Source organism: Salvia splendens, chromosome 1 (genome assembly GCF_004379255.2).
Source record: "Salvia splendens isolate huo1 chromosome 1, SspV2, whole genome shotgun sequence".
NCBI lineage: Eukaryota > Viridiplantae > Streptophyta > Magnoliopsida > Lamiales > Lamiaceae > Salvia > Salvia splendens.
The window spans coordinates 16,727,411-16,749,829 of record NC_056032.1 but is presented as its reverse complement, the minus strand read 5'-3'; the positions used below and the strand labels follow the sequence as shown (position 1 = coordinate 16,749,829).

At 34.9% G+C, this 22,419-nt stretch overlaps 1 protein-coding gene across 1 annotated transcript; it reads left to right on the top strand.

Annotated features, from left to right (window-relative positions):
- The first annotated feature begins 8,607 nt into the window (after positions 1-8,607).
- Positions 8,608-14,338, top strand: LOC121744279 (cytosolic endo-beta-N-acetylglucosaminidase 1-like). The gene is made up of 11 exons (XM_042137763.1): positions 8,608-9,205; positions 9,676-9,813; positions 10,223-10,332; positions 10,430-10,541; positions 10,625-10,732; positions 11,175-11,287; positions 11,767-11,848; positions 12,018-12,098; positions 12,692-12,747; positions 13,023-13,158; positions 13,412-14,338. Exons 1-11 carry the CDS (start codon positions 8,744-8,746, stop codon positions 14,153-14,155), a joined length of 2,142 nt encoding a protein of 713 aa, XP_041993697.1. The 5' UTR covers positions 8,608-8,743; the 3' UTR covers positions 14,156-14,338.
- Positions 14,339-22,419: the final 8,081 nt, after the last annotated feature.

Genomic DNA, 22,419 nt, shown 5'->3' with positions numbered 1-22,419 from the left:
CGCCTACTTTGGATAATCTTCTCATGAGCTTCCTCGGTAGACGGTGGCGGAAACGCCTTCCATTGGCTAATTGGTTGAAGATTTGGTGCAGGCGTTGCTTTAATGGAGGAAATTTGGGAATGGAATTGGAGGAAAATTGGGAATGGAATTAGAGTGCTGGAAACCACGCGTGTTTCATTTGTTTCTAACTTAAATTACCATTATACCCTTTCATAATAAATTAATTTAAAAATATTTTTTGTGTGGCAAAATCTGGACCACTCATTTAATAAAAATGAGTGGCTGAGATTGCATATCATTTCTCAATTAGCTTAAAAAATCTCAATTGATCATGAACCTATATATATAATTGCGTTTGAAAATTCCCTAGTTATATCTTCATGGCATAAAATGATATCCCAAACTGATTTTGTTTTCTTGTCGAAAGAAATAAAAATCAGTTGCAAACACGTTTCGCGTGCAATTACTTGTAGCCATGAAGTAGTATACTCGTAAAACTTGACAGAGACACCCAACAATAAAATCTGCTCCTACGGCTACACGTTACACAAACTACAAATAGAAAATGAACCTGTTAAATACTTCATAGTATTTTACTTTATTCGAACAATTTTAGAGAAGTGGTTTTGTTTACGCCTTTAAAGTTTAAACTAATGTTCCATTAATTAAAGTAAAAAAGTTAAGAATTATATGGTAATTTTGTTGAACTTATAATTTAAAATATAGTTCTCCATGAACTTGTTTAACAGTTGTATGATGCTATTTGCATAATATAATAATTTATAGTAACAACGTAACATAATTTGCTCTATAAAAGTGGTAGAATTACATTTTTAATTTTAGAACAATCGACCATAATGGGGTATGATTAATATTCGATTTAATAATCATTCAATTTAGGAAAATGACTATTTATGTCCCTTTAAAGTTTTATGTCCGTCCAATTTAAGATATTCATATTTCCATTTTAATTTAAGTATACTCTTTAATGTAATAACCAGCATCTCTTAATAATAATGCTAAACTATACTCTATTTCTAGGGGACAAGTAATGTTATTAATATCACCAATATGTCGAAAAATAAATGTTTACGACAATCGAGGAGAATCTTTAACTATGATCACGAGTGCAGTTTGATTTGTACTCCATTGTGCATGTGCTCCGCTAAATCATTAATTATTTTTATTATAGTCAACTACCCTAATAGCCTATTCGTTGCGGAGGACGGCGTTCGTGCCGCTGGCGCGGCATTGTGCTGTCCACTTATGTGCTCTTGCGGACGGTACGTCGCTGTTCGATGCATCGAGCACGTCCGTGCCGCTGAGCAGGGCGACGTAGCGCGATGGTATTGGCCAACGGCATAACCGTTGACATTTTCATTTTTTTTAAATTTGAATCTAATTAAAAAATCATTTTTAAATTAAAAAAATATTTTCCCACTTCTCAATAAATTATATCCGTTTTCTCACCACTTTTAATTTATTTTTCAAATTGTTTTCTCAAAATTCACATTTTCATCTATAAATACCCTCATTTCCACACAAAAAAATTCTCACCACACTACACAATTCTCATCTAAATTCTCTCATCACTTCTCAATCTTTCACTCTTACAAAAAAAAATGTCCGGCTCTGGCGATCACCCCTCCGACTCCCGCGGTTGGAACCACGAATGGTTCGGCTCAACACCATTCCCTAGTCCGGAAACGCAATTCTCGGCCCCTCCTCAAACCCAAGGTTCTCAAATTTTGGGTGGCTACCGGCCTTACCCGGTGGACGATCAAGATGCCCCCGATGGGCGATACAGGTGGGCACCCGAACAAGGATCGGGAGGAAGCGGCGGCACTCAAACTCCTCCCACTCCTACTCCCACTCCTACTCCTCGTAGTGTTCGTGTTCAGGGTCGTGTCGGTGACACCCACGTCCGCACCCCTACACTCCGGGCAGGGACGGATCTATATGGCTTTCACAAGGGGCAATTGCCCCACCTAGAAAAAATTCATGTATGTTATTTTTAATAGTTAATTTTTTTAAAATAACCTCATTTTTGTCCTTCTTAATGTATTAAAATATCTTTATGTATATGTTTGCCCACCCATGTAGAATTTCTGGCTCCGTCCCTGACTCCAGGGGAGATGGATAAGTTATTCAAAGCCTATTTGGAAATCTCCGAAGATCTGAAGGTTGGAACGAACCAAAGCGGGGATAGGTTTTGGTTCCGCGTCTCTCGCCGGTATAATGAAAACCGACCTGATGGAACCATCGAACGCAATGAGAGTATGGTGCGCAATGCCATCTTCAGAGCCAACGAAGAAATCCAAAAGTTTCAGGGGTATTACCTCCAGGATCAGCGGTCGGCGGGGAGCGGCAGGAGCGAGCTCGACATCATCAGTGCCATCATGGCGACCTACCAATCCCAACATTACAAACCATTCAAGTACCTCAACGCTTGGCAGGAGGTGCGTGTGCTTCCGAAGTATAGGGAAGGCGTATCATCCTCATCCAGCAAATGTGGGGTCCCGACGCCGGCCCAAGTAGTTCCCAACGCCGGCCACAAGGAAAGAAACAGGCGACGGCCAACCGTCGTTGCGCCGCTCCCGCTCCCGCTCCCTTTGTGCCACCTCAACTCCCACCAACTCATTGTGGACCCTTTTGGCTCAACTCAATATGACTGAGACGTCTCACATGTCTCCCGAGCAACTTGAAGCACATCGGGCAATGATAAGAGGTCTCCGACAAACAGTGGGGATAGGGCCAGAAAACTAGTCTTCCGCGGGGGTATTTTGTAGCCTTTAATTATGTAATTTTTAATTTGTACGATTTTAATTATGTAATTTTTATTTTTTAGGATTTTAAGTATGTAATTTTTATTTTTTAGGATTTTAAGTTTGTAATTTTTATTTTTTAGGATTTAATTATGTAGTTTTTATATTTTTTAAATTTGTAATAGTAGTTTGAGTATTTTTAATGTATTTTTATATTGTATTTTTATTGCATTTTTATATTGAAGTATTTAAATTAAATAATGGAATGGTGGGACCTTGAGCATGCTCTTGCGGAAGAGCATGGATGTGGGTGTTAGAGCATCTGCAACGGTGGACGGACGGCGTCCGTCCGTCCGTGCCAGCGGCACAGAAGACGTCGTTCGCCGCTGCGCTCGCGCCGCTGGCACGGCGCTGCTCGATGCATCGAGCACGTCCGTGCCAGCGAGCAGGTGACGTGGCCGGCTGTGATTGGGCAACGGCATAGTCCTTGCATTTGAATTTTTATTTTTTTTTAAATCGGTTTTTAATTAAAAAATCGATTAAAAATAAAAAAAAATATTTTCCCACTTCCCAAAAAAAATATATCCGTTTTCTACCCATTTTTATTTTTTTTAATTTCCCCCCCCCCCAAAAAAAATACATATTTTCATCTATAAATACCCTCACTTTTCCTATCCGACGCCGGCTCCGAAGACGTGGTTAGCCAACTCGCCGGAGCTAACTTGGGTAGCCCCGACACCGGCCCGAGCGGTTCCCAACGCCGACCGCAGGGAAGGTAAAAGGCGGCCGCCAACCGTCGTCCCTTCGCGACTCCATCCGGCGATGCTCCCGAACCCGCTCCCGTTCCCGTGCCCTATGCGCCACCTCCACCCCCAGCAATTCGTTATGGGGGATTTTGGCCCAACTCAATATGGCCGATAGGTCAACTATGACCCCCGCGCAACTTCGATCACACGAGGCTATGATATTGGGCCTCCAAAAATAATTGGGGGTAGTGCCGCCGGATGAATAGTCTTCCACGGGGATATTTTTAGCTTTAATTATGTAATTTTTAATTTTTAGTATTTTAATTATGTAATTTTAATTTTTAGGATTTTAATTGTGTAATTTTTAATTTTTAGGATTTTAATTATGTAATTTTTATTTTTATGTTTTTAATTATGTCTTTTTATTTTATTTGTAATTAGTAATATTATTTCGATTTTTTTAATGAATTTTAATATTATGAAAATGTTTTTATTTAAATTGAATAATAGAATGGTGGGACCCTTGTGCTCGTCCTTGCGGAAGAGCACAGCTGTGGGTGTTGTGCTCTTGCCTAAGAGCAGACAGAAAAAAGTGGGGTCGGACCCACAATCGTGCTCGTTGGCAAGAGCACGGTTGTGGGTGCTCTTATGCTCTTGGGAAAGAGCAGGGAATAAAAAATTAATAAATGTGGGTCTGGGCTCACACCCATGTTCTTTGGCAAGAGCATGGATGAGGATGCTCTAATAGTTATTTATTTTTCCAGAAAATGCATCAATGATTCCTAAAAAATTGAGTGAACTACAAAAATAGTTCCTGGACTATGGATTTATCTAGTCCATAGTCCCTAAACTTTAAAAATATCGCCAGACATCCCTGAACTAAGGGTTTATTTCGAAATTGATCCTTTTTGTTATTTTTTATCCGAAAATGCCCTTTTAAGCATTTGGGCAATTTCGTCTTTTCACATTTTAACTGTTTCAATATGATATTATTTCAATGATGTACTAAATCTGATATTATTTCAAAATTTTCTTCTTCTTCCCTTTGTCATCCTTCATTATATTGTTTTATTTCAATATTAGATTTAATTTTATAAAATTAAATTTAAATTTTGGATTTTTAAATATCAATAAATTATATTTAATTAAAATTATTGATTTATGTATTTATTATAAAAGAGTTTTGTGTGAGTTGGCTACATAGTTTTATTTCTATATATAGCTATGAGACGAGAAAGAATACATAAATTAATAATTTTAATTAAAATAATTTATTGATATTTAAAATTTTAATTTTATAAAATTATATTTAATATTGAAATAACATAACAAAGTGAAGGATGACAAAGGTAGAAGAAGATAATTGAAATAATATCAGATTTAGTACATCAATGAAATAATACTCCATCCGTATTAAAAATAGAAACATTTGAAACGACAAGGGTTTTAATGCACAATTGGTAAAGTAAGTGAGAAAAATTGGTAAAGTAAGAGAGATGAAAAGAAAAATGAGTAAAGTAAGAGAGAGGAAGAGAAAAAATAGTGGAAGTAGAGTTAGTGGATTGTGGGGTCCATATCCTAACATAGAAAGATTCTAAAGTTTCTATTTTTAAGGAACGGCCCAAAATGGAAATAGTTGATATTTTTAAAAAATGAAGAGAGTATCATATTGAAAAGTTAAAAATGTGAAATAACAAAATTACCCAATTGCTCAAAAGGGCATTTTAGGATCAAAAATAACCAAAAGGTCCAATTTCGAAATAAACCCTTAGTCCAGGGATATCTGGGGATATTTTTAAAGTCCAGGGACTATGAGCGAGATAAACCCATAGTCTAGGGACCATTTTTGTAGTTAACTCAAAAAACTTTTATAGCCTTTTTTGTTCCTAAAAATTACACCCTTCATCCGTGAAATGTTGTCCAGTTTTACCATTTTAGTCTATTCGTGAAAAGTTGTCCACTTTGCTTTTTTTCTATTTTTGGTAAATGGTCCCCACTTTCCACTAACTCTTTACACTCACATTCTATTACAAAACTAATACATAAATGTGGGACCCTCATTCCATTGACTTTTTCAACTCACTTTTCTACATATTTCTTAAAACTCGTGCCGAGTTAAACTTGGACAATATTTTGCGGACGGAGGGAGTACATTTTTAGTACCTCTCGGACAATATTTTGAAAAATCTCCTAAATACCATGTCGGACATTTTTGGTCTTTAGAAATCACAGTTTTGATACATTTTCAGTCTTGCAATTTTTTTGGACATATATAAAAGCATCTTTTGGTGCCTGAGGTTAATTTAGTCTTATCGTACCAAAATGCTATAACATTTTTCAAGTACCATTTATGCAATTTTCGACAAGATCAGGGACTATTAGGTGTTCACTCTTTTAATTAAAATGGTATCCTAATGAAGATATTCATAGTCTATACTCTCGAGAGCACCCCCATCGGTGCTCTTCCACAAGAGCACCTGCCGTACCGATGGCAAGAGCACGTCCGTGCTCGCCGCTGCGCTCTTGCCGACGGCAAGAGCAAGACAATGCTGTTGGTTTATCATTTTTTTTAAATTCGAAAAAATCTGAAAATTCAAAAAGTAAAATATACATTTTCAAACATTAACACATTCCAAAGGAAAAAAAAGTATATATAAAAAGGTAAATTATTTTATGAAATAAAATAATAGTACAAAATGCATTCCAAAATATAAAGGTATAATACCTTCTCAAATACTTTCTACCTTGGAGAATGATTTTTCATGAAAAGAAGAAAAATATTGTAGTTATAAGATTTTACATATACTCTATTTCAATGGAGGGGTAAAGATACATCTCCAAAATGAGAAAAGTTATAATACATATACATTATCAAATATCTTTCCTCTTAAAAAATGATTTTTCATAAAAAAAATAAATATAATAATTATAAAATTTTACCTATTCATTTAATTACCTCTCTCCTTGAAAATGCTCTTAATAATAATGTTAAACTATACTCTATTTCTAGGGGACAAGTAATTTTATTAATATCACCATTAAGTCAAAAAATAAATGTTTACGACTAGACATGCACAAACCGAACCGGCCCGCCAGTTCATGAACCGGAACCGGAACCGGCGGTTTCGCGGTTCAGGAGGGCCAGTTCAGGGTCGGGGATTTCTTGAACCGTGAACCGGCGGTTCAACCGATTTTTTTTAAAAAAAATTATTTATAAAAATTGATTTTTATATTTAAAAAATAATTTTTACAAATAAATGAATACAAGAAATTCATAATAGCCCATATATATTTGATGGCCTTGCGAATTTATGAAACCATTCTTGATTGTTTCTCTTTTATAGAGACATCCTTGAATGTTTTATGTTTCACTTTCGATGTGGGACAAAATCATTCTTGGTTGTTTCTTTTTTATAGAGACATCCTTGAATGTTTTATGTTTCACTTTTGATGTGGGACAAAATCATTTATGATTGTTTCTCTTTTATAGAGACATCCTTGAATGTTTTATGTTTCACTTTCGATGTGGGACAAAATTATTCTTGGCTGTTTCACTTTTATAGAGACATCCTTGAATGTTTTATGTTTCACTTTCGATGTGGGACAAAATCATTCTTGGTTGTTTCTCTTTTATAGAGACATCCTTGAATGTTTTATGTTTCACTTTATGTGGGACAAAATATGTTGAAGTATTTTCTTTTATAACTACATGTTTAGAGCATTCATTCATCTTTTTCTAACGTGGGATACAAAACTTTCTTTTATCTTCTACTTTTCTTCATGTTTTGTTTTTTATATATAAACAAAATTATTATTCAAATATATTCTTGATTGATTAAAATAAAGAATTATTGAGAAATATGATTTGTATATTGAAAATATTTATTTGTATAATAATTATTGTTAGGTTTATACAATTTGTATAAGAATTATTCTTTCAATGTGTATAATCAAATACACTCTCTTCCAATTTAAATGCTCAAGTCCAATATTAAGTATTGATATTTTAAAAATCAAAGGTTTAACTTTAAGTAGTGTTTATTAATTTTTATAAATAAAATGTATTCATTATAAGTTGTAATTTTTAGTCTTATTCAAATTTATTATCAATAAAATTGTAATTTTCACCTTATTGTTTGAAATTTGTTTAAGCACATTTTATACATAATAAAGACTAAAAAGACAAAAAAAATACTCTGTACTTAAAGTTGGATTTGATTTTTAAAATGCCAATACTTGGATGAGAGTATATTGGATTTGATTTAATTTGGAAGAGAGTATATTGGATTATTCTCTTTTATAGTTACACATTCTTGGATTTTCTAATTATTTGAGGTTCAAGATAATAATAAGATTTAATTTTCTTTTATGAAAAAAATTACTCTTAAATTATTAATTTTGAATATTATAAGAATTATTCTCTTCATTCCAAGACAAAAGGTGCTTCTTTTTGGCATGAAAATTAAAAAATTAATATTTAGAAATGTTTCTTCAAAACTGCTCATTTTCCTGCATAGTCATTTTACAAATTCAAAAATAAACTCCAATAATCAACAAATTTATGTCATGTGAAAACATCATTTTGTTGAAATCCTTATAAAATTACATTTAAATTGGTTGAAATCTTTATAAAATTACATTTAATTTGATATTGAAATGTGGTAGACACAAAAAAATTATTTAAATTAAGAGGTTTATGATATTTTCAAATTATAGCATTCAATTTACTTCATTATAAAACAAAATTTTAAACACTATAATATAGAATGTACTCCATTATACTCAAAATAAGTATATGCAAAAATCAAAGCAATCAAAATGGTTTTTTGTTGAACGGATTGATAAATTTACCATTAGAGTAGACGTTTTAATTAATTAAATTTGATTATCATCTGCCATAACACTAGCATTTTATATTAAAATCCTAAGATTGATATTTGATCTTTTCTATACCATAAACTCAAGTTCATTTTTTTTAACATAACTCTTCGTGTATATACATATTTTTTTAGACAAATTAATGTAAATTTAAAGACAAATATATGGAGTATTTATTTATTTATATTTGGAGTTAAAAAAGGAAGGGAAATTGAGATTAGGAATTGATAACTGAATTTTCCACAAAATCGGAAAACCCAGATAGAATTTCATTGTAGCGCCAAGGCAACAAGAAACGATATTTTCAGTGAAGAAGAGGAGTGAGTCAACTCAGTGGCATGAGGTCTGCTTCATATGATCCCCTATTTAAAATCCAATCACCCCAAAGCCTACGCTGCTCTCAAGGATCTCCGCTCCTTCCTCTCTTCACTTGCAATGGCAGATGATTCCTCCTCCGCCGATCCTCCGCCGCCTTTTGATCCTCTCATCCCGGCCACTCCGGTCTCCTACCCGCTGCAGACGCTCGAGGAATTGGAGTCCCGAGCCTACTTCAATTCCTTCCATTTCCCCTTCAACAAGGCCTCCGTGAAGCTTCCTGCCGCCGCCGCCGCCTTGCCGAGCCGGCCTCGGACTCTGGTCTGCCATGACATGGCGGGAGGGTACACGGATGACAGGCTCGTGCAGGGAGGGGCCAACGCCGAGGCGTTTGCGATATGGCATTGGTATTTGATCGATGTTTTTGTTTACTTCTCGCATAATCTGGTGACTCTGCCGCCGCCGTGCTGGACTAATACTGCTCATAGACACGGCGTTAAGGTGTGATTGATTGATTGGTCGGTTAATCACTTGTTGCCTTTTGCGAATTTGTGTTCTATTTTGGGGGAAAGTTCATTTTGATCAGAGTCATAAAGTTTACTTTCACTCAAGTTTCGGATGCTTTTTTTGTTGTTTCAATTAAAGTTTGCTTTATGATGTGTGGTCCATCATGTGTTGGTGTTCATTTTGCTGTGATTGGGTTTGTGATAAAGGGAAATGATATTATTGTCTTCTCTATAAAGAAAAAGAGTGTTCTAACTGTTAGTACTTATTTAATTAGCTGGTGATGCCTTGAAGTTGTGGTTTTCAAATAGTAAAATTTGCACTCTAGAGCTTCTCAATGGAATTTTGGAAAAATTGTGGTCACAATTCTCAGTCACGTATGTATATTTTGTACTGTATTAGTATATTTGGATATGTTCACATTTTAGGTCACTTATTTTATTATTTGTATTGATGCAACTCTGAAGGTATTAGGGACTTTTATCATGGAATGGGATGAAGGGAAAATACGTGCTGATAAACTGTTAGCTTCAAAGGATTCTATTCGAATGTATGCTGACCGACTGACAGAGCTTGCTGTTGCTCTAGGCTTTGATGGTTGGCTGGTGAGCTTGCATATTTCCTATGTCTTATCTCAATATGCTTTTTCACGCTTCATTTTGGGATCGTTGTCACATTTATTTCAGTGGTTTTTTCCTTTCTTTCAATTATTGAGTTTTGATGTCTGTAGTGTAGTGTTTAGGCTTTATCATACTTGCTTTGCAGGATTTGTACTGAACTGTTTCTGAGATCAGCATGTCTGCTTCCATATATACTAACAGCCAGTTTATCTGATCCACAAGTTCATTCAACATAGCTCAAGTTTTAAAAAAAGGAGTTTTGATTGACTATGAATCATTGGGACGCTAAAACATTAAGCGAACATGGGGCAGAATTTATTGGGACTTTAGTTCTTTGATTGAGGAAAGAAGTTGTCAAAAAGTAATAAATTTGGTTACTTGTTCGTATTGGCAGATCAATATGGAAGTCAATTTGGATCTCGGACAAATCCCGAACCTGAAAGAATTCGTCAGCTATTTAAGCCAGACCATGCACTCCTCGCTGCCTGGGTCTTTGGTTATATGGTAATGACAGCATTTACTTCTTTCTGTTTTGGAACTTTCTAGAGAACACAATTGAAGTACTACTATTAATATATATACTAATTGTGTGAGGCTACAGGTATGATAGTGTCACTGTTGATGGTGATCTTAACTGGCAGAATCAACTAAATGACAAAAACAAGCCATTCTTTGATTTATGTGATGGCATTTTTGTGAACTATTCATGGAAGGTAGTGTTACTTTCCTACTGTATTTGTATATATACGTATGTATATGGATAAGAACATATTGGAACTTTTTTTCTGTGATACAGGAAGATTTTCCTAAGCAGTCGGCTGAGGTTGCAGCTGACAGAAATTTTGATGTTTACATGGGCATTGATGTCTTCGGAAGGGGCACGTATGGCGGTGGACAGGGGACTGTAGGTTTTAACCTGTTTCGCCTTAGATGAATAAAAATGTAGTATTCATTTTTGGTTTACTTAAATATTTTACTGATATAACTTCTTAGTTCTCAAGTTTCATCTACCCTTCTTTTATTTCCCGTAATCTTTGCATGTCTTATCTTAAGAGAGGGAGTATTATTTTCTTGTGCTACAAAAATTATAAAGACTATAAAATAGATGACATCAAATACGAGAAACTTGTCTATGGATTTAATCAGGAAAGTTTGGACTGGGATCTTTGTCCTAAACCTGAATAAGCACATGTAAGACATAATAGGAAGCACCTATGTTGAGGTTTTATTCATTTAGTGAATCTTTTATGCAATTTTGTAATAAATGGAGTAGAATTTTTCACTTCAATGCAAAACCATATTCTTCAGTGTTTGGAACTTTTAAAAGATTATATCCTTTTATGCAGACAAATGTTGCTCTTGATGTGATAAAGAAGGCCGATGTTTCAGTAGCAATATTTGCACCTGGATGGGTCTATGAGACTCAACAACCACCTGACTTTCAAACTGCTCAAAATCGGTAATGGCCGGTACTGACTTATCTAGCCTGTGGATCCATATTTATCTTGTTATGTTATGTTTGATACTTCTTGCTTGGTAACATACGGGAGTGCACGAGAAGACTTTAGTGTTCAGCAATTCTATCTTGTTTTGACATAATAAATGTGGTAAGTCTATCTGGGTACTAATTTTTCTGGATAAAGATTAAGACCCTGCACCACACTAGTCGAAGCTGGTTCCCTTTTGTGTTCAGTAATTCTTTCTATCCTTTGATCTGGATTAACTGTTGGATACTGTGAAGGAAGATACTGTTTACCTAGTGGCTACTCCTCTAAGTTTTCTAACTTCTCTATGCATGTAATGTCTCATCTGTCGATCTTCATGTAACCTTAAATTCCTTTGGGGTTGAATTTTCCTAGCTTAAATGAATATTGCTCGTCAGCTTCACTCTATAGGTTCTTTATCATTTGCCATTCATTTGCATGGAATAAATAACAGATGGTGGGGACAGGTTGAAAAATCTTGGGGAATTGTCCAGAACTACCCAAAAGTGCTTCCATTCTACTCGAATTTCAATCAGGTACTTAATGTTTCATGATATCTGACTATCATCCTCATTTCATTTTACTTTTCTTCTTTGTAAATCATACACACCGGTTTATCTTTCAGAAGTTTTATCACGTAGAGTCTGCCGGGCAACATGTTAACTAAATCATTGCTATATAAGAAAATGTGTAATACTGTCTCAGGGTCATGGTTACCACATCTATACTGATGGGAAGCAAATTTCCAGCAATCAATGGAACGACCTCTCGTCCCAAAGCTTTCAGGTATGCCTCCCAATGTGTTCTGCTAGTAGGACAATTTACTTAAATCACAGAAATTTCTGGAACACCTCTAACGGAGGAACAAATAGTCTATTTCGGAAGAACTTAGTGTCAACCTCTTTCAGATATGAATCTATCTGATTCAGAAGGGAAGAGCTTGCATCAATACTTCTGTTTTCTCAACTTCTGAAAAATAGTGCTTTCCCTAGTAGAGGATGGAATTACTCTAATACTGGATTATATGCCTTAAACTATCATAAAATAAACATTAATTTGCATATGTTGAGTCATATTTTTCACTTTTCAAAGAGAGTAATAATCAGAGTGTTGAGCAAGCCTTTCGTTGTCTGTTAGTTACCAAGCAGCAGTTGCTCAGTTAAGTACCTTAGGCCGTGCAACAATGGATATAACTTCAAAATAGATTACCAAAAAAAAATATCAGTACGGTCATCTGATCACATGTTTAAGCAGCCTATTCCCTTCTACTAATCAAATGTAGGGGGTAGTTACTGATTGGTGCTTTTGACTGTGTAATAGTTGATCTAACTACTCTGGCTTATCTTTTCCATCATCCTGACCTGTGGACTTTGTTACAGCCTTTCCTTGCCTACTCTGGAGACTCTAACACTGAGCCGATCCAAGTCTCAATTGAGTAAGTTGTTTCACTTTATTATCAATTACTTTTGGGTTCCTTGTAGCTGTTTCTACTTTCTAGTTCTTTTCAGTGTTCAATATTTTTGTCTGTCAACTGAGAAAATCGTCTTTTAATTTTGAATATTTTTCATACCAGCTGCTGCATGGAACTTTATTAAATTTAAACATGCCCGTGAAAGTAAACATGAAAATGTGAATGCTTATCCGTGATACAGAAACCAATGCTTGCTGAACCCAATACTTGGAAATGTGACATTTATATACTAATTACAGTTTCAAAGGAGCATCTTACAGCGGGGGAGGAAGCATCACATTTGTAGGAACTCTCGATGATAAAGCTGAATTTAGAGCACGTCTCTTTCACGGAGAGCTACCTTTGCGGAACTCACCAGTACACTTCACATATTCTGTAAGGCTCTAACTCCGAAATTCAATATGCTGTGTAATGTTAATTGCTTTCTTTTCACAGCTACAATGCAGTCCCATTCTTAATTTCATCAAAGGTAAGTGATGGACCAACAAAAGATGAATTTGAATCCATAAGAACCTTAGGTTCGTTGCCACTTTTATAAAATCGGAACCTGATACAACCTCACGCTCTTGATGATATAGTGATCTTTGTGACTACTTGAACTCATTATCTGATGATATAACTCATGAAGGTTAAATCAAATGGGAACTCTCTCCTAGGCCTCGCTCTTGGTTTCTCTTCTGCCAGCAACGACAAAAAGACAGTACTTCTTGCTGCATCAGGAAATACCTTGCTAACCATGACCCAGTTCTCAAGCCATTTCACTAGTGTTGTGAAGCCACGACGAGTGACCAAGCTGGATCAAGAACCCGGATGGATCATTCAAGAAAGCAGCATCAACATGGCTGGACACATATTAACAGAAATCCAGGCCCTATGCTACAGACCAAAGCCAGAAAGGTCTGCTGCCACTGCCATTGCTGCTGATGACATACTTTCTCGTGCTCCATCAGAATACTACGCAGTACTCGGAGACCTTAAGATCTCTGCAGATGGTGAGAATAAAAATTTCCCCCCATCTGATTCGTGGCACGTTTCTAGCGAATTCGTCAGTTGGACTTCCGGTTCACAAGGGTCCAAGAACCTCAGTGTTAAAATCATTTGGCAACTCAAAGCTGGTTATGCTGATCTTTTCCTAAATTACAACATATTCGTTGAGAAGCTCAATAGCCCATCATCTGGGACCCAGAGTCGACTATCTGAAGTAGCTCACGAGTATCTTGGGGAGGCGGCCGTGAAATCCTTTTACATTTCTGACCTCGAAGTCCCTTCGGGTACTTCTTTTCTGAAATTCATAATTCAGGTGCGTGGACTTGATGGCACTTCTCAAAAGCTTGAAGATGCCCCATTTCTGCAACTGAAAGTTGAGGGTTGATAAAATTTAAATTATTCTCACGTTGCTTATTGCCATTTTACAATAAGTTGAGGGTTAGACTTCTATTGTTGTTGTAGTATATTAAAGTTATAGCTATTGATGTTCTGACCTTAATGGTTTTCACCATTCAGTTTACACATCGAATTGTAGCATTAAAGATAAAGCAGGGCAACTTTTTATTTATCATTTGTGCAACTTTTAGTACTAATGAATTACTCCACAGTTGGACAGAAATGGAAAAATTGACTATTTTAGTAAAAAAATAATTTTGGTAGATAGAATACTCAATTTATTATTCCAATTTCAAAGTTTAAGGGACATACTAGAATTTGACCAAACTTTATGATTTAATTGACTATTAACCCTAAATAGAATGATATATAGACTATTTTTTGGATGGAGTTCAAAGGTTTATTCTTTCTTGTCATCGTCATTCTTTCTGCTTTTGATAAGCTTGGATTTTGCACGTGTTTAGAGATAGAAATTGATTGATATTCTTATATATATGGAAATTAAAAGAGCCATAATATATAATATTCTCTATATTATGGTATTTTGACCATTTTGTGTGAGATATGCAAGAAACATATGAAAATAAGCCAAAAACACATTTATCACTTAAGGCAAGGTGGACAAGTGAAGAAAATCATAATATCAACATTAATCCGACTGCCAATATGAACTCCAAATTCTCCCAAATGGATATCATTCTCTTCGTCTTCGAAAGAGCTTCGCGTGGGTACCTTGAACTAGGGCTGGCAAAATATACCGAAATACCGCACATACCGCACATACCGTATCGAAAAAATACCGAAAATACCGAATTTTCCGTACGGTATGATACCTTACCGATAGATTTAGGTACGACAAAGGTATGAACTTTGTATATACCGCGGTATACCGCATCATAGCGTAATTACGGTATATATACCGTAATTTTGCGGTATATGCCGTTAATAATTATATATATTTAATATATTTATTATTTATAATATTTTATATTTTCATATTTTATATACCGCAAAATTACGGTATATACCCTAAACTTGCAGTATACCGCAGCACGGTACGGTATACCGAAATGTCGGTAAGGTAAAGGTTTTCATATTTTGATATACCGACTTTTCGGTATACCAAAAAAATCGGCATGGTATGGTATCGTGTTTTCTTATACCGTACTTTTCGGTACGGTATGCAGTATACTCATTTCGGTACGGTATACCGTAGCCAACCCTACCTTGAACATGTCAATTGGAGTTCAATAGAGAAAGTTATGGTCGTTTTACGAAAACTCCGCAATTTCGGCGACTCGCCGAAAACACCCATTTTCCAGAATCATCTCGGTGAGTCGCCGAGTGGCGAGGCAGCGACCCACTGGAACCTGCACGGACGATTTCGACTTAAATTCGGACTTCTACCTATAAAAGTGTCGCGACCGCACTTGCTAAGGATAGCATAGTCGGGGAACCATGACTAGGGGAGGGGATATAAGAAGTGGGGGAAAGAAATAGGGGAAAATAAGATCAAACGTTGATTGCAAGACATGACCAATCAAGTATTGGTACGTAGAATAAGAGATACTTGATCATTCAGACTCAAGTAGTTGTTTGTAAAACTTTCAATATACCAGAGTTTTGAACAAAATAGACTGAGTTTTTTAAGATCTTAATTCAACAAAAGTATTTTGATCAAGGGGGATGCGAGAAAATGGAATTCATGGGAACCCAAGTAAGCGTTGCTGATGAATCTTCCTGGTTAACTACAATGGTGATATCCCCATGTTTAAGGCTAACACATTCCTCCTCCCTTGACTAGTTTTCTCTTGTTGCCCTCTCTATGAGTTTCCTTGAGTTGCTTATAAACTTTGAAAATTTTCGTTGACACGATCTTCTATCGCAATGTTGTTGAGCAAATGATAATTGTTTTCTTTTCCTATTCTTTTCAAATCCATCTATAACCTCCATCTCAGGTCTTACTGTTATCATCTAGGAATACTCGAAGCCTTTCTATTGGACTATTCATTTGGATTATATTATTGGCAACCTATTGTGGAAATCTACGTTCGGTCATCCATACCCTCACTTTCGCAAATTATTCTTTCAAGCTCCTTCTAGAAGAAATTTCTCAAGCTCTGATACCACTCTGTCACAACCGTACTTGCTAAGGATAGCATAGTCGGGGAACCATGACTAGGGGAGGGGATGTAAGAAGTGGGGGAAAGAAATAGGGGAAAATAAGATCAAACGTTGATTGCAAGACATGACCAATCAAGCATCTCTTATTCTACGTACCAATACTTGATTGATCATGTCTTGCAATCAACGTTTGATCTTATTTTCCCCTATTTCTTTCCCCCACTTCTTATATCCCTTCCCCTAGTCATGGTTCCCCGACTATGTTATCCTTAGCAGGTTTGGTCGCGACAAAAAAGGCATCAAACACGACTCCAAACACAACCATTCATGCCCAAAACACCCAAAATCCGTCCCAGAGCAAGAGGAAAGCATTCGGAAGACTTCCAATCAACTATTTGAAGATTTCCATCTGTTCAGCTCTTTTCCGTGACATCCATTCTCCTTGTTGTTCATGTTTCCATTTTTTTCCAACGAATATTTTGTTAGAATTCCTATGAACATGAGTAGCTAAATGCATTTGTAGGGTTTTTGGTGAAGACTACATGTTTATGTTTTAATTTATGCAATTGAACCTTTTTACCTAGCTCTTGTAATTGTTTTGCTTGTTCTTGTGCCTGATCAACATGAGAACTATGTCCGTTTAGTTAGATTAATCGAGAGATAGCTAGCTTTACGTGGTAAATGGAACGAGTACAACACATAGGTTTATCTGCACTCGAGAGAGGGGACCCTTTGTGAGGGCTTGCGTGTTAGTAACTTAAGGAGTTAGAATCTAATCTATCGGAAGAAGACTTTGATAGTTAAAGTTTAATCTACTGTATAGGTGCACTCGAGAAGGGCTTACCCTAGAATTGCGGCTTTCCCAGCAATCTTGGAGGAACAAAAAGGTAATAGGTTTAATTAATTGAATTGAGACAGAGACTTGCACGTTGGATCCAGAAGCTCTGCTTTTCCTCCATATTTCATCAGAAACCAAATTGTCAATTGCTTTGTTTACTTTTACTGCTTTTATTAGTTGTTTTAGATTTAGAAATTAAACCCAAATCTGTCGTCTAGATAGTGAACAATTATAATTCGAGGTACTCAAGTGCTTTTTAGTCCCTATGGATACGATACTCTAGCTTGCTTAATAGTACAATAGCTCCGTACACTTGTGGAATATTGATTGTGCCAAATTAGGCGAGTCAGCTTTCACGAAGTTTGGCTATTTTCCGGTTATTTCCACAAACTTCAAGTGTAGCATACAATGACATGAACTCATTCGGACTGTGCAAATTTCTCTTTTGACCTGACCATGGACATTATGTATTGCATTGATTTTATAGGAATAACATTTCTTTTGATGCGAAAAGTACAAAAGAACCATTAGGTTAGAGTCTTAGAGGAACCGTCGTTTTTCGCCTTTAGGATGATTTTTCATTTTTTTTTATTTGTGATCATGTATGTGTGATGGATCATCTGAGATTACTCCCTTTGTAGACAACATTTAATTTGGCGTTAGTTTTAAGAAATGTGAAGAAAAGAAAATTTAAAAAATTAAGAATGTATTAGTCACATTTTTATATCGAAATGGCAAATGTGAACAACATTTGACACACAAAAATAGTACACTTTCCTATGGGAAAAAACTTAGGTTTTGACTTGATAAATTATTGATTTTTGAATTTTGAAGAAATCAATATTGATAAACCATGTCAGAATTCAGAAACAAAAATTGCTGCATTAGATTTCAGAAATGTGGGGCTTCTGCCATTATATCTTCTTCCGCCACAGCCGCAGCTCTCTTTTTCAATTTTCTCACTCGTGAAAATTACTCATTAATGTTTTTTGTGAATATACCTCAGAATACCAATTTCATCAAATTGTCATTTTATATAAAATCTGAATGTGAAATATTATATGGAGTACTTTTTTTTTATCAAATATTACTAGTATTAATTTATCTAATTGTAATGTACATAATGTTTATATTTTTATTAGATAAGCAATAATATAAAGGTGAAAACAGAGGAATTCGAAATAATTTTTGACCAAAAAAATTGTTTCCAAATTTGACAATATGTATTTTGCAACTTAATTACTTATTACAATATCGATTATTGGAATTTAATCTAAAATGTTACTCATTATTTTAATTGAACACAATTTGCATTTTTACTTTTAAATAATTATTCCTTAATATTTAATTTCTTTAAATGTTCATATCTAATTAAAGTGGTGAGCTTAAGAATTAAGATGATTAGGTATTTCAGAAAATATATAAAACGAAAAACGTGTAAAACAAAACAATAAAGTGATAAACATTATACTCGATTTAGTAAATGATTACAAGAAAAGTACTACTAACTGATGCCTCAATAATAAATAGTACATATTGCATAGAAATAGTAACATCTCATTCACATTATTTGCATATTAAAATCTCATAATGCCCCTACCTTCTAATTGATGAGTATTTTGGCTTTTGAGCCCTTTCGATATGATCATGGTGCTAATTTTCAATTCAATATTTTGTAAACGTGGACTAATTGAATCGCATCTAAGTTCTTCAGTAATTAGTGGACCCTTATCTTTTCCAAATTTCCTACTATTACACTTTTTTACTAGAGAGATTTTGCGGTGGGATGTGATCGAAGGCAAACTATATATATAATATAAACTCAAAACTTTAATCCTAGCCATTAATTATAATAGATTTGTGGTTAATATTGCGTATAATTTCTATCTCAACAAGAGCATGTATTTTGTCAACAAAGGGTATTTTTGTAAGTTAAGTTTCTGAACGGTTTATAAGTTCCTAATTTCTCTCCCACCTTCCAAAACCGAAAATATTCACATCTTCAGAAGGATCTTAACACCATTGTAATTGACGCCACAACTTTATTCTGAAGACTTAATTTGATTTCCTTGTCGGTGTATTCAAGAATTTATTTTATGGTTGTATCGTCACCGGCGTAATATTATCCGGCTGAATCTCATATTTCATAAAATCAATTCCCGCGTATTCTATGTCACAACGGTTTTTTATTATATGGAGGGTTCTAACGCTGATAAAGGTAATTTCATGGTAATGAGAATTATAGGTTAATCATAATGCCGCAAAAGATTTTTTATTTTTCATTTCCAAATTCGCGTTTTCCATATGTCGTAGATTGACACATTCGTGATTCATAATTTTCATACCGTGAAGATTGACACATTCGTGATTCGTGATTTCCATATTTTAAAGATTTTTCATTTCCAGATTTGTGCTTTTCAGATTCTTAGGATGTAGATGTCCGTATGTTGAGTCGATTGCGAATACAATTTGTTATTCAGATCGTGTTTGTTTTTCCGTTGAACCTGAGTTGAAATTATTGGAATTTTTGTTGATATGTCGTATCACATGGTTGATCCTATGTTGACATTTGTAAGCTACGGTTGATTCTATGTTGCAATTCTATTGACATTTTTGTTGATTCTATATTGATATATATAGCTATTGTGCGAGTCAATTTTTTTAATTCTCTGTTGACATTTGGTTGCTTTGTGTATTAGTCTCAATCTTTTCAGAATTGTGATTTTCAGATTCTTAGGATGTAGATGTCAGTATGTTGAGTCGATTGCGAATACAATTTGTTATTCAAATTGTGTTTGTTTTTTTTCGTTGAACCTGTGTTGAAATTATTGGCATTTAAGATTCTACGGCGCAATTCTATTGACTTTTTTTATTCTACCCAAGATGAGACTCAACAACGGTTTAAATTTTCAACTATTTGATAAGCAGGTTTTCCATCTTTTAATTGCTTTTGTCTGTTCAATTTTTCCACCAACATTTTCGACAAGCATTTGTCAATAATATTTCAAGTTATTTTTAAGACGTTCAAATAAGAGAATAAAGACCAATATATCAATTTGATATGAACAGAACACCAATACTATTTTTCAATCATGTAACAAACCAATATAAATTCAATAAGAACAATGTTAAAAAAAGGAACCTTCTCAAATCTCAACAAAGTACTGCGTTAAAAAAACTTGTCTGCCTACTGCATTTCTATGAGCGAATTAAGATCTTTCACAAAGAACCTAGTCGTTCTTTTAATCTTCAGCAGTTTTTTGGTGGCATGGTTTGTAGTGGTTGTAGGACGATCACCTCGATTGCCTTGAAACCGCACAATTTGTTGAAGGGTTTTTTTTCATACTTTTTCCACCCTCATCAATAGATTTACACTTTCCTGCCAACATAACCATTTTCACAAAATCAACACAAACATTTATATGGAATACACCTAAAATCATCTCGAATGAGATGTAATACGAAATCCCAAGATCAACATAAAATCAACGCGCAATCAATACAAATTCAGCACAAACTCAGGAGACCAAATTCAACACAAAATTAGCATAAGTGATTCAACACGATTAAAACAATGGACACAAATTCAACAAAAAATCTACCAAAAATCAACAAAGATTTTAGAATCAACATAGAATCAATACGATTTCAACAAAATATTCAAGATCAGCAGAACAAAAGAATCAACGAAATTTCAGCGTTCAGAATTCAACAAAAAAGCAACACGGTCGATTCAACACAAATTCAACAAAAAATCTTCATAAAATTAACACAAATTTTAGAATCAACACGATTTCAACATAATTTTTTCAACGAATGAACACATGATCGAAATTAGCTATGTTTTTTGGCCGAAAAAAAACCAACTTGCGGAAAAAAAATTCAATACTTTTTTAAACTAGGGTTTTGGTTGAATAACTCACTCTTCGAGGACTCCGCTGGATCCTGCCCAGGTTTTCACCACCCAGAACTCATTGCAACTTGCTGCCGCTACTGCAGAGACTATTACCACCGTCGTTGCTGCTTCACAAATAATCGCCGCTTCAGTCGTTGAATGAGGGTTGAGAGAATGAGGGGTAGGCGAAAAGTTGGAATGAGGGGGAGTAATTGAAACGGTTTAATTAACGTGAATAGTGGAAGGAGGGAGATTGACGAAATCGGGATTACATAATTATTCTATAATTAAATGATTCACCGTATTATGAAAGTGTCTAATATACCCTTTGTTGACAGATTCATAGAAGTTATTGAAATTTTAATCTGAAAACATAATAAGCGTTGATATGTAATAATTAATGACTATGATTAAAGTTTTGAGTTTGTATTAGATATACGGTTTTCATTATATCACTAACCCTAACCCTTTGCACTACACCCATATATACGAAATAATTTTAATAAAAATCTCAAAATTTATGTCATATTGAAAATTATATTCTTACTTTAAAAATAATTTGATTTGTACTAGGAGCATAGTATTTTTTTTAAACAACACAAAAATTGACTAAATATTTTTAAAGGCTATTTTCTTACTTGTCTATTTATTTTTCTTTGTTAAGAATTTCATGTAATGAAACTTGATGTGAAAAAATCAAAACTTTTCAATATTCCAAATTGCATTCAGAACTTTTAAAAATTAAATTGACAAAATGGGATAATAATATAAATATGAATTTTAAAAATGCCAGTGGACGATATATGAATGTTTAGAGCATCCACTACGCGTCCCTTGACCGTCCCGCGTTTCGTTCCGGAGGGACGGAACCACCGCGGGACACGTTGCAGCAGGGCGTTCCGTCCCCAGCCCATCTCCGTGCCGTCCCTTAGCCCGTCACCACGCGACGTCTCGCCACACGCCGAGGTGACGTGGCGAGCTCCCAGGCTATGCGTGACGCGTCACGCTAACGTAATAATTCATTTTTAAAAAAAATTTGAATTTAAATATAAAAAAAATTCAAATGGTAATGTTACCGTTTTTTTAGCCGTTTTTCAATTTTTTTATTTCTTTACTCTATAAATACTCTTATTTCATACTCATTTTACACACAAACACACATCTATTCCTCTCAAATCCTTTCTATATCCACTCCAATTTTCATCTCAAATCAACTCAAACTAATGGATCCTTTTGAGCAAATGCGTCAAATAATGGAACAATCACTTGAAGAAGATCGACGCCGGGAGGCGGAGGAAGCCGCGCCGCCCCAACGACGCTCCCGGACTTACATCAAATTATTTTGTCTTTTTTTAGAGCATCAAATTATACAAAGTTAAATTATGTCTTTTTTATT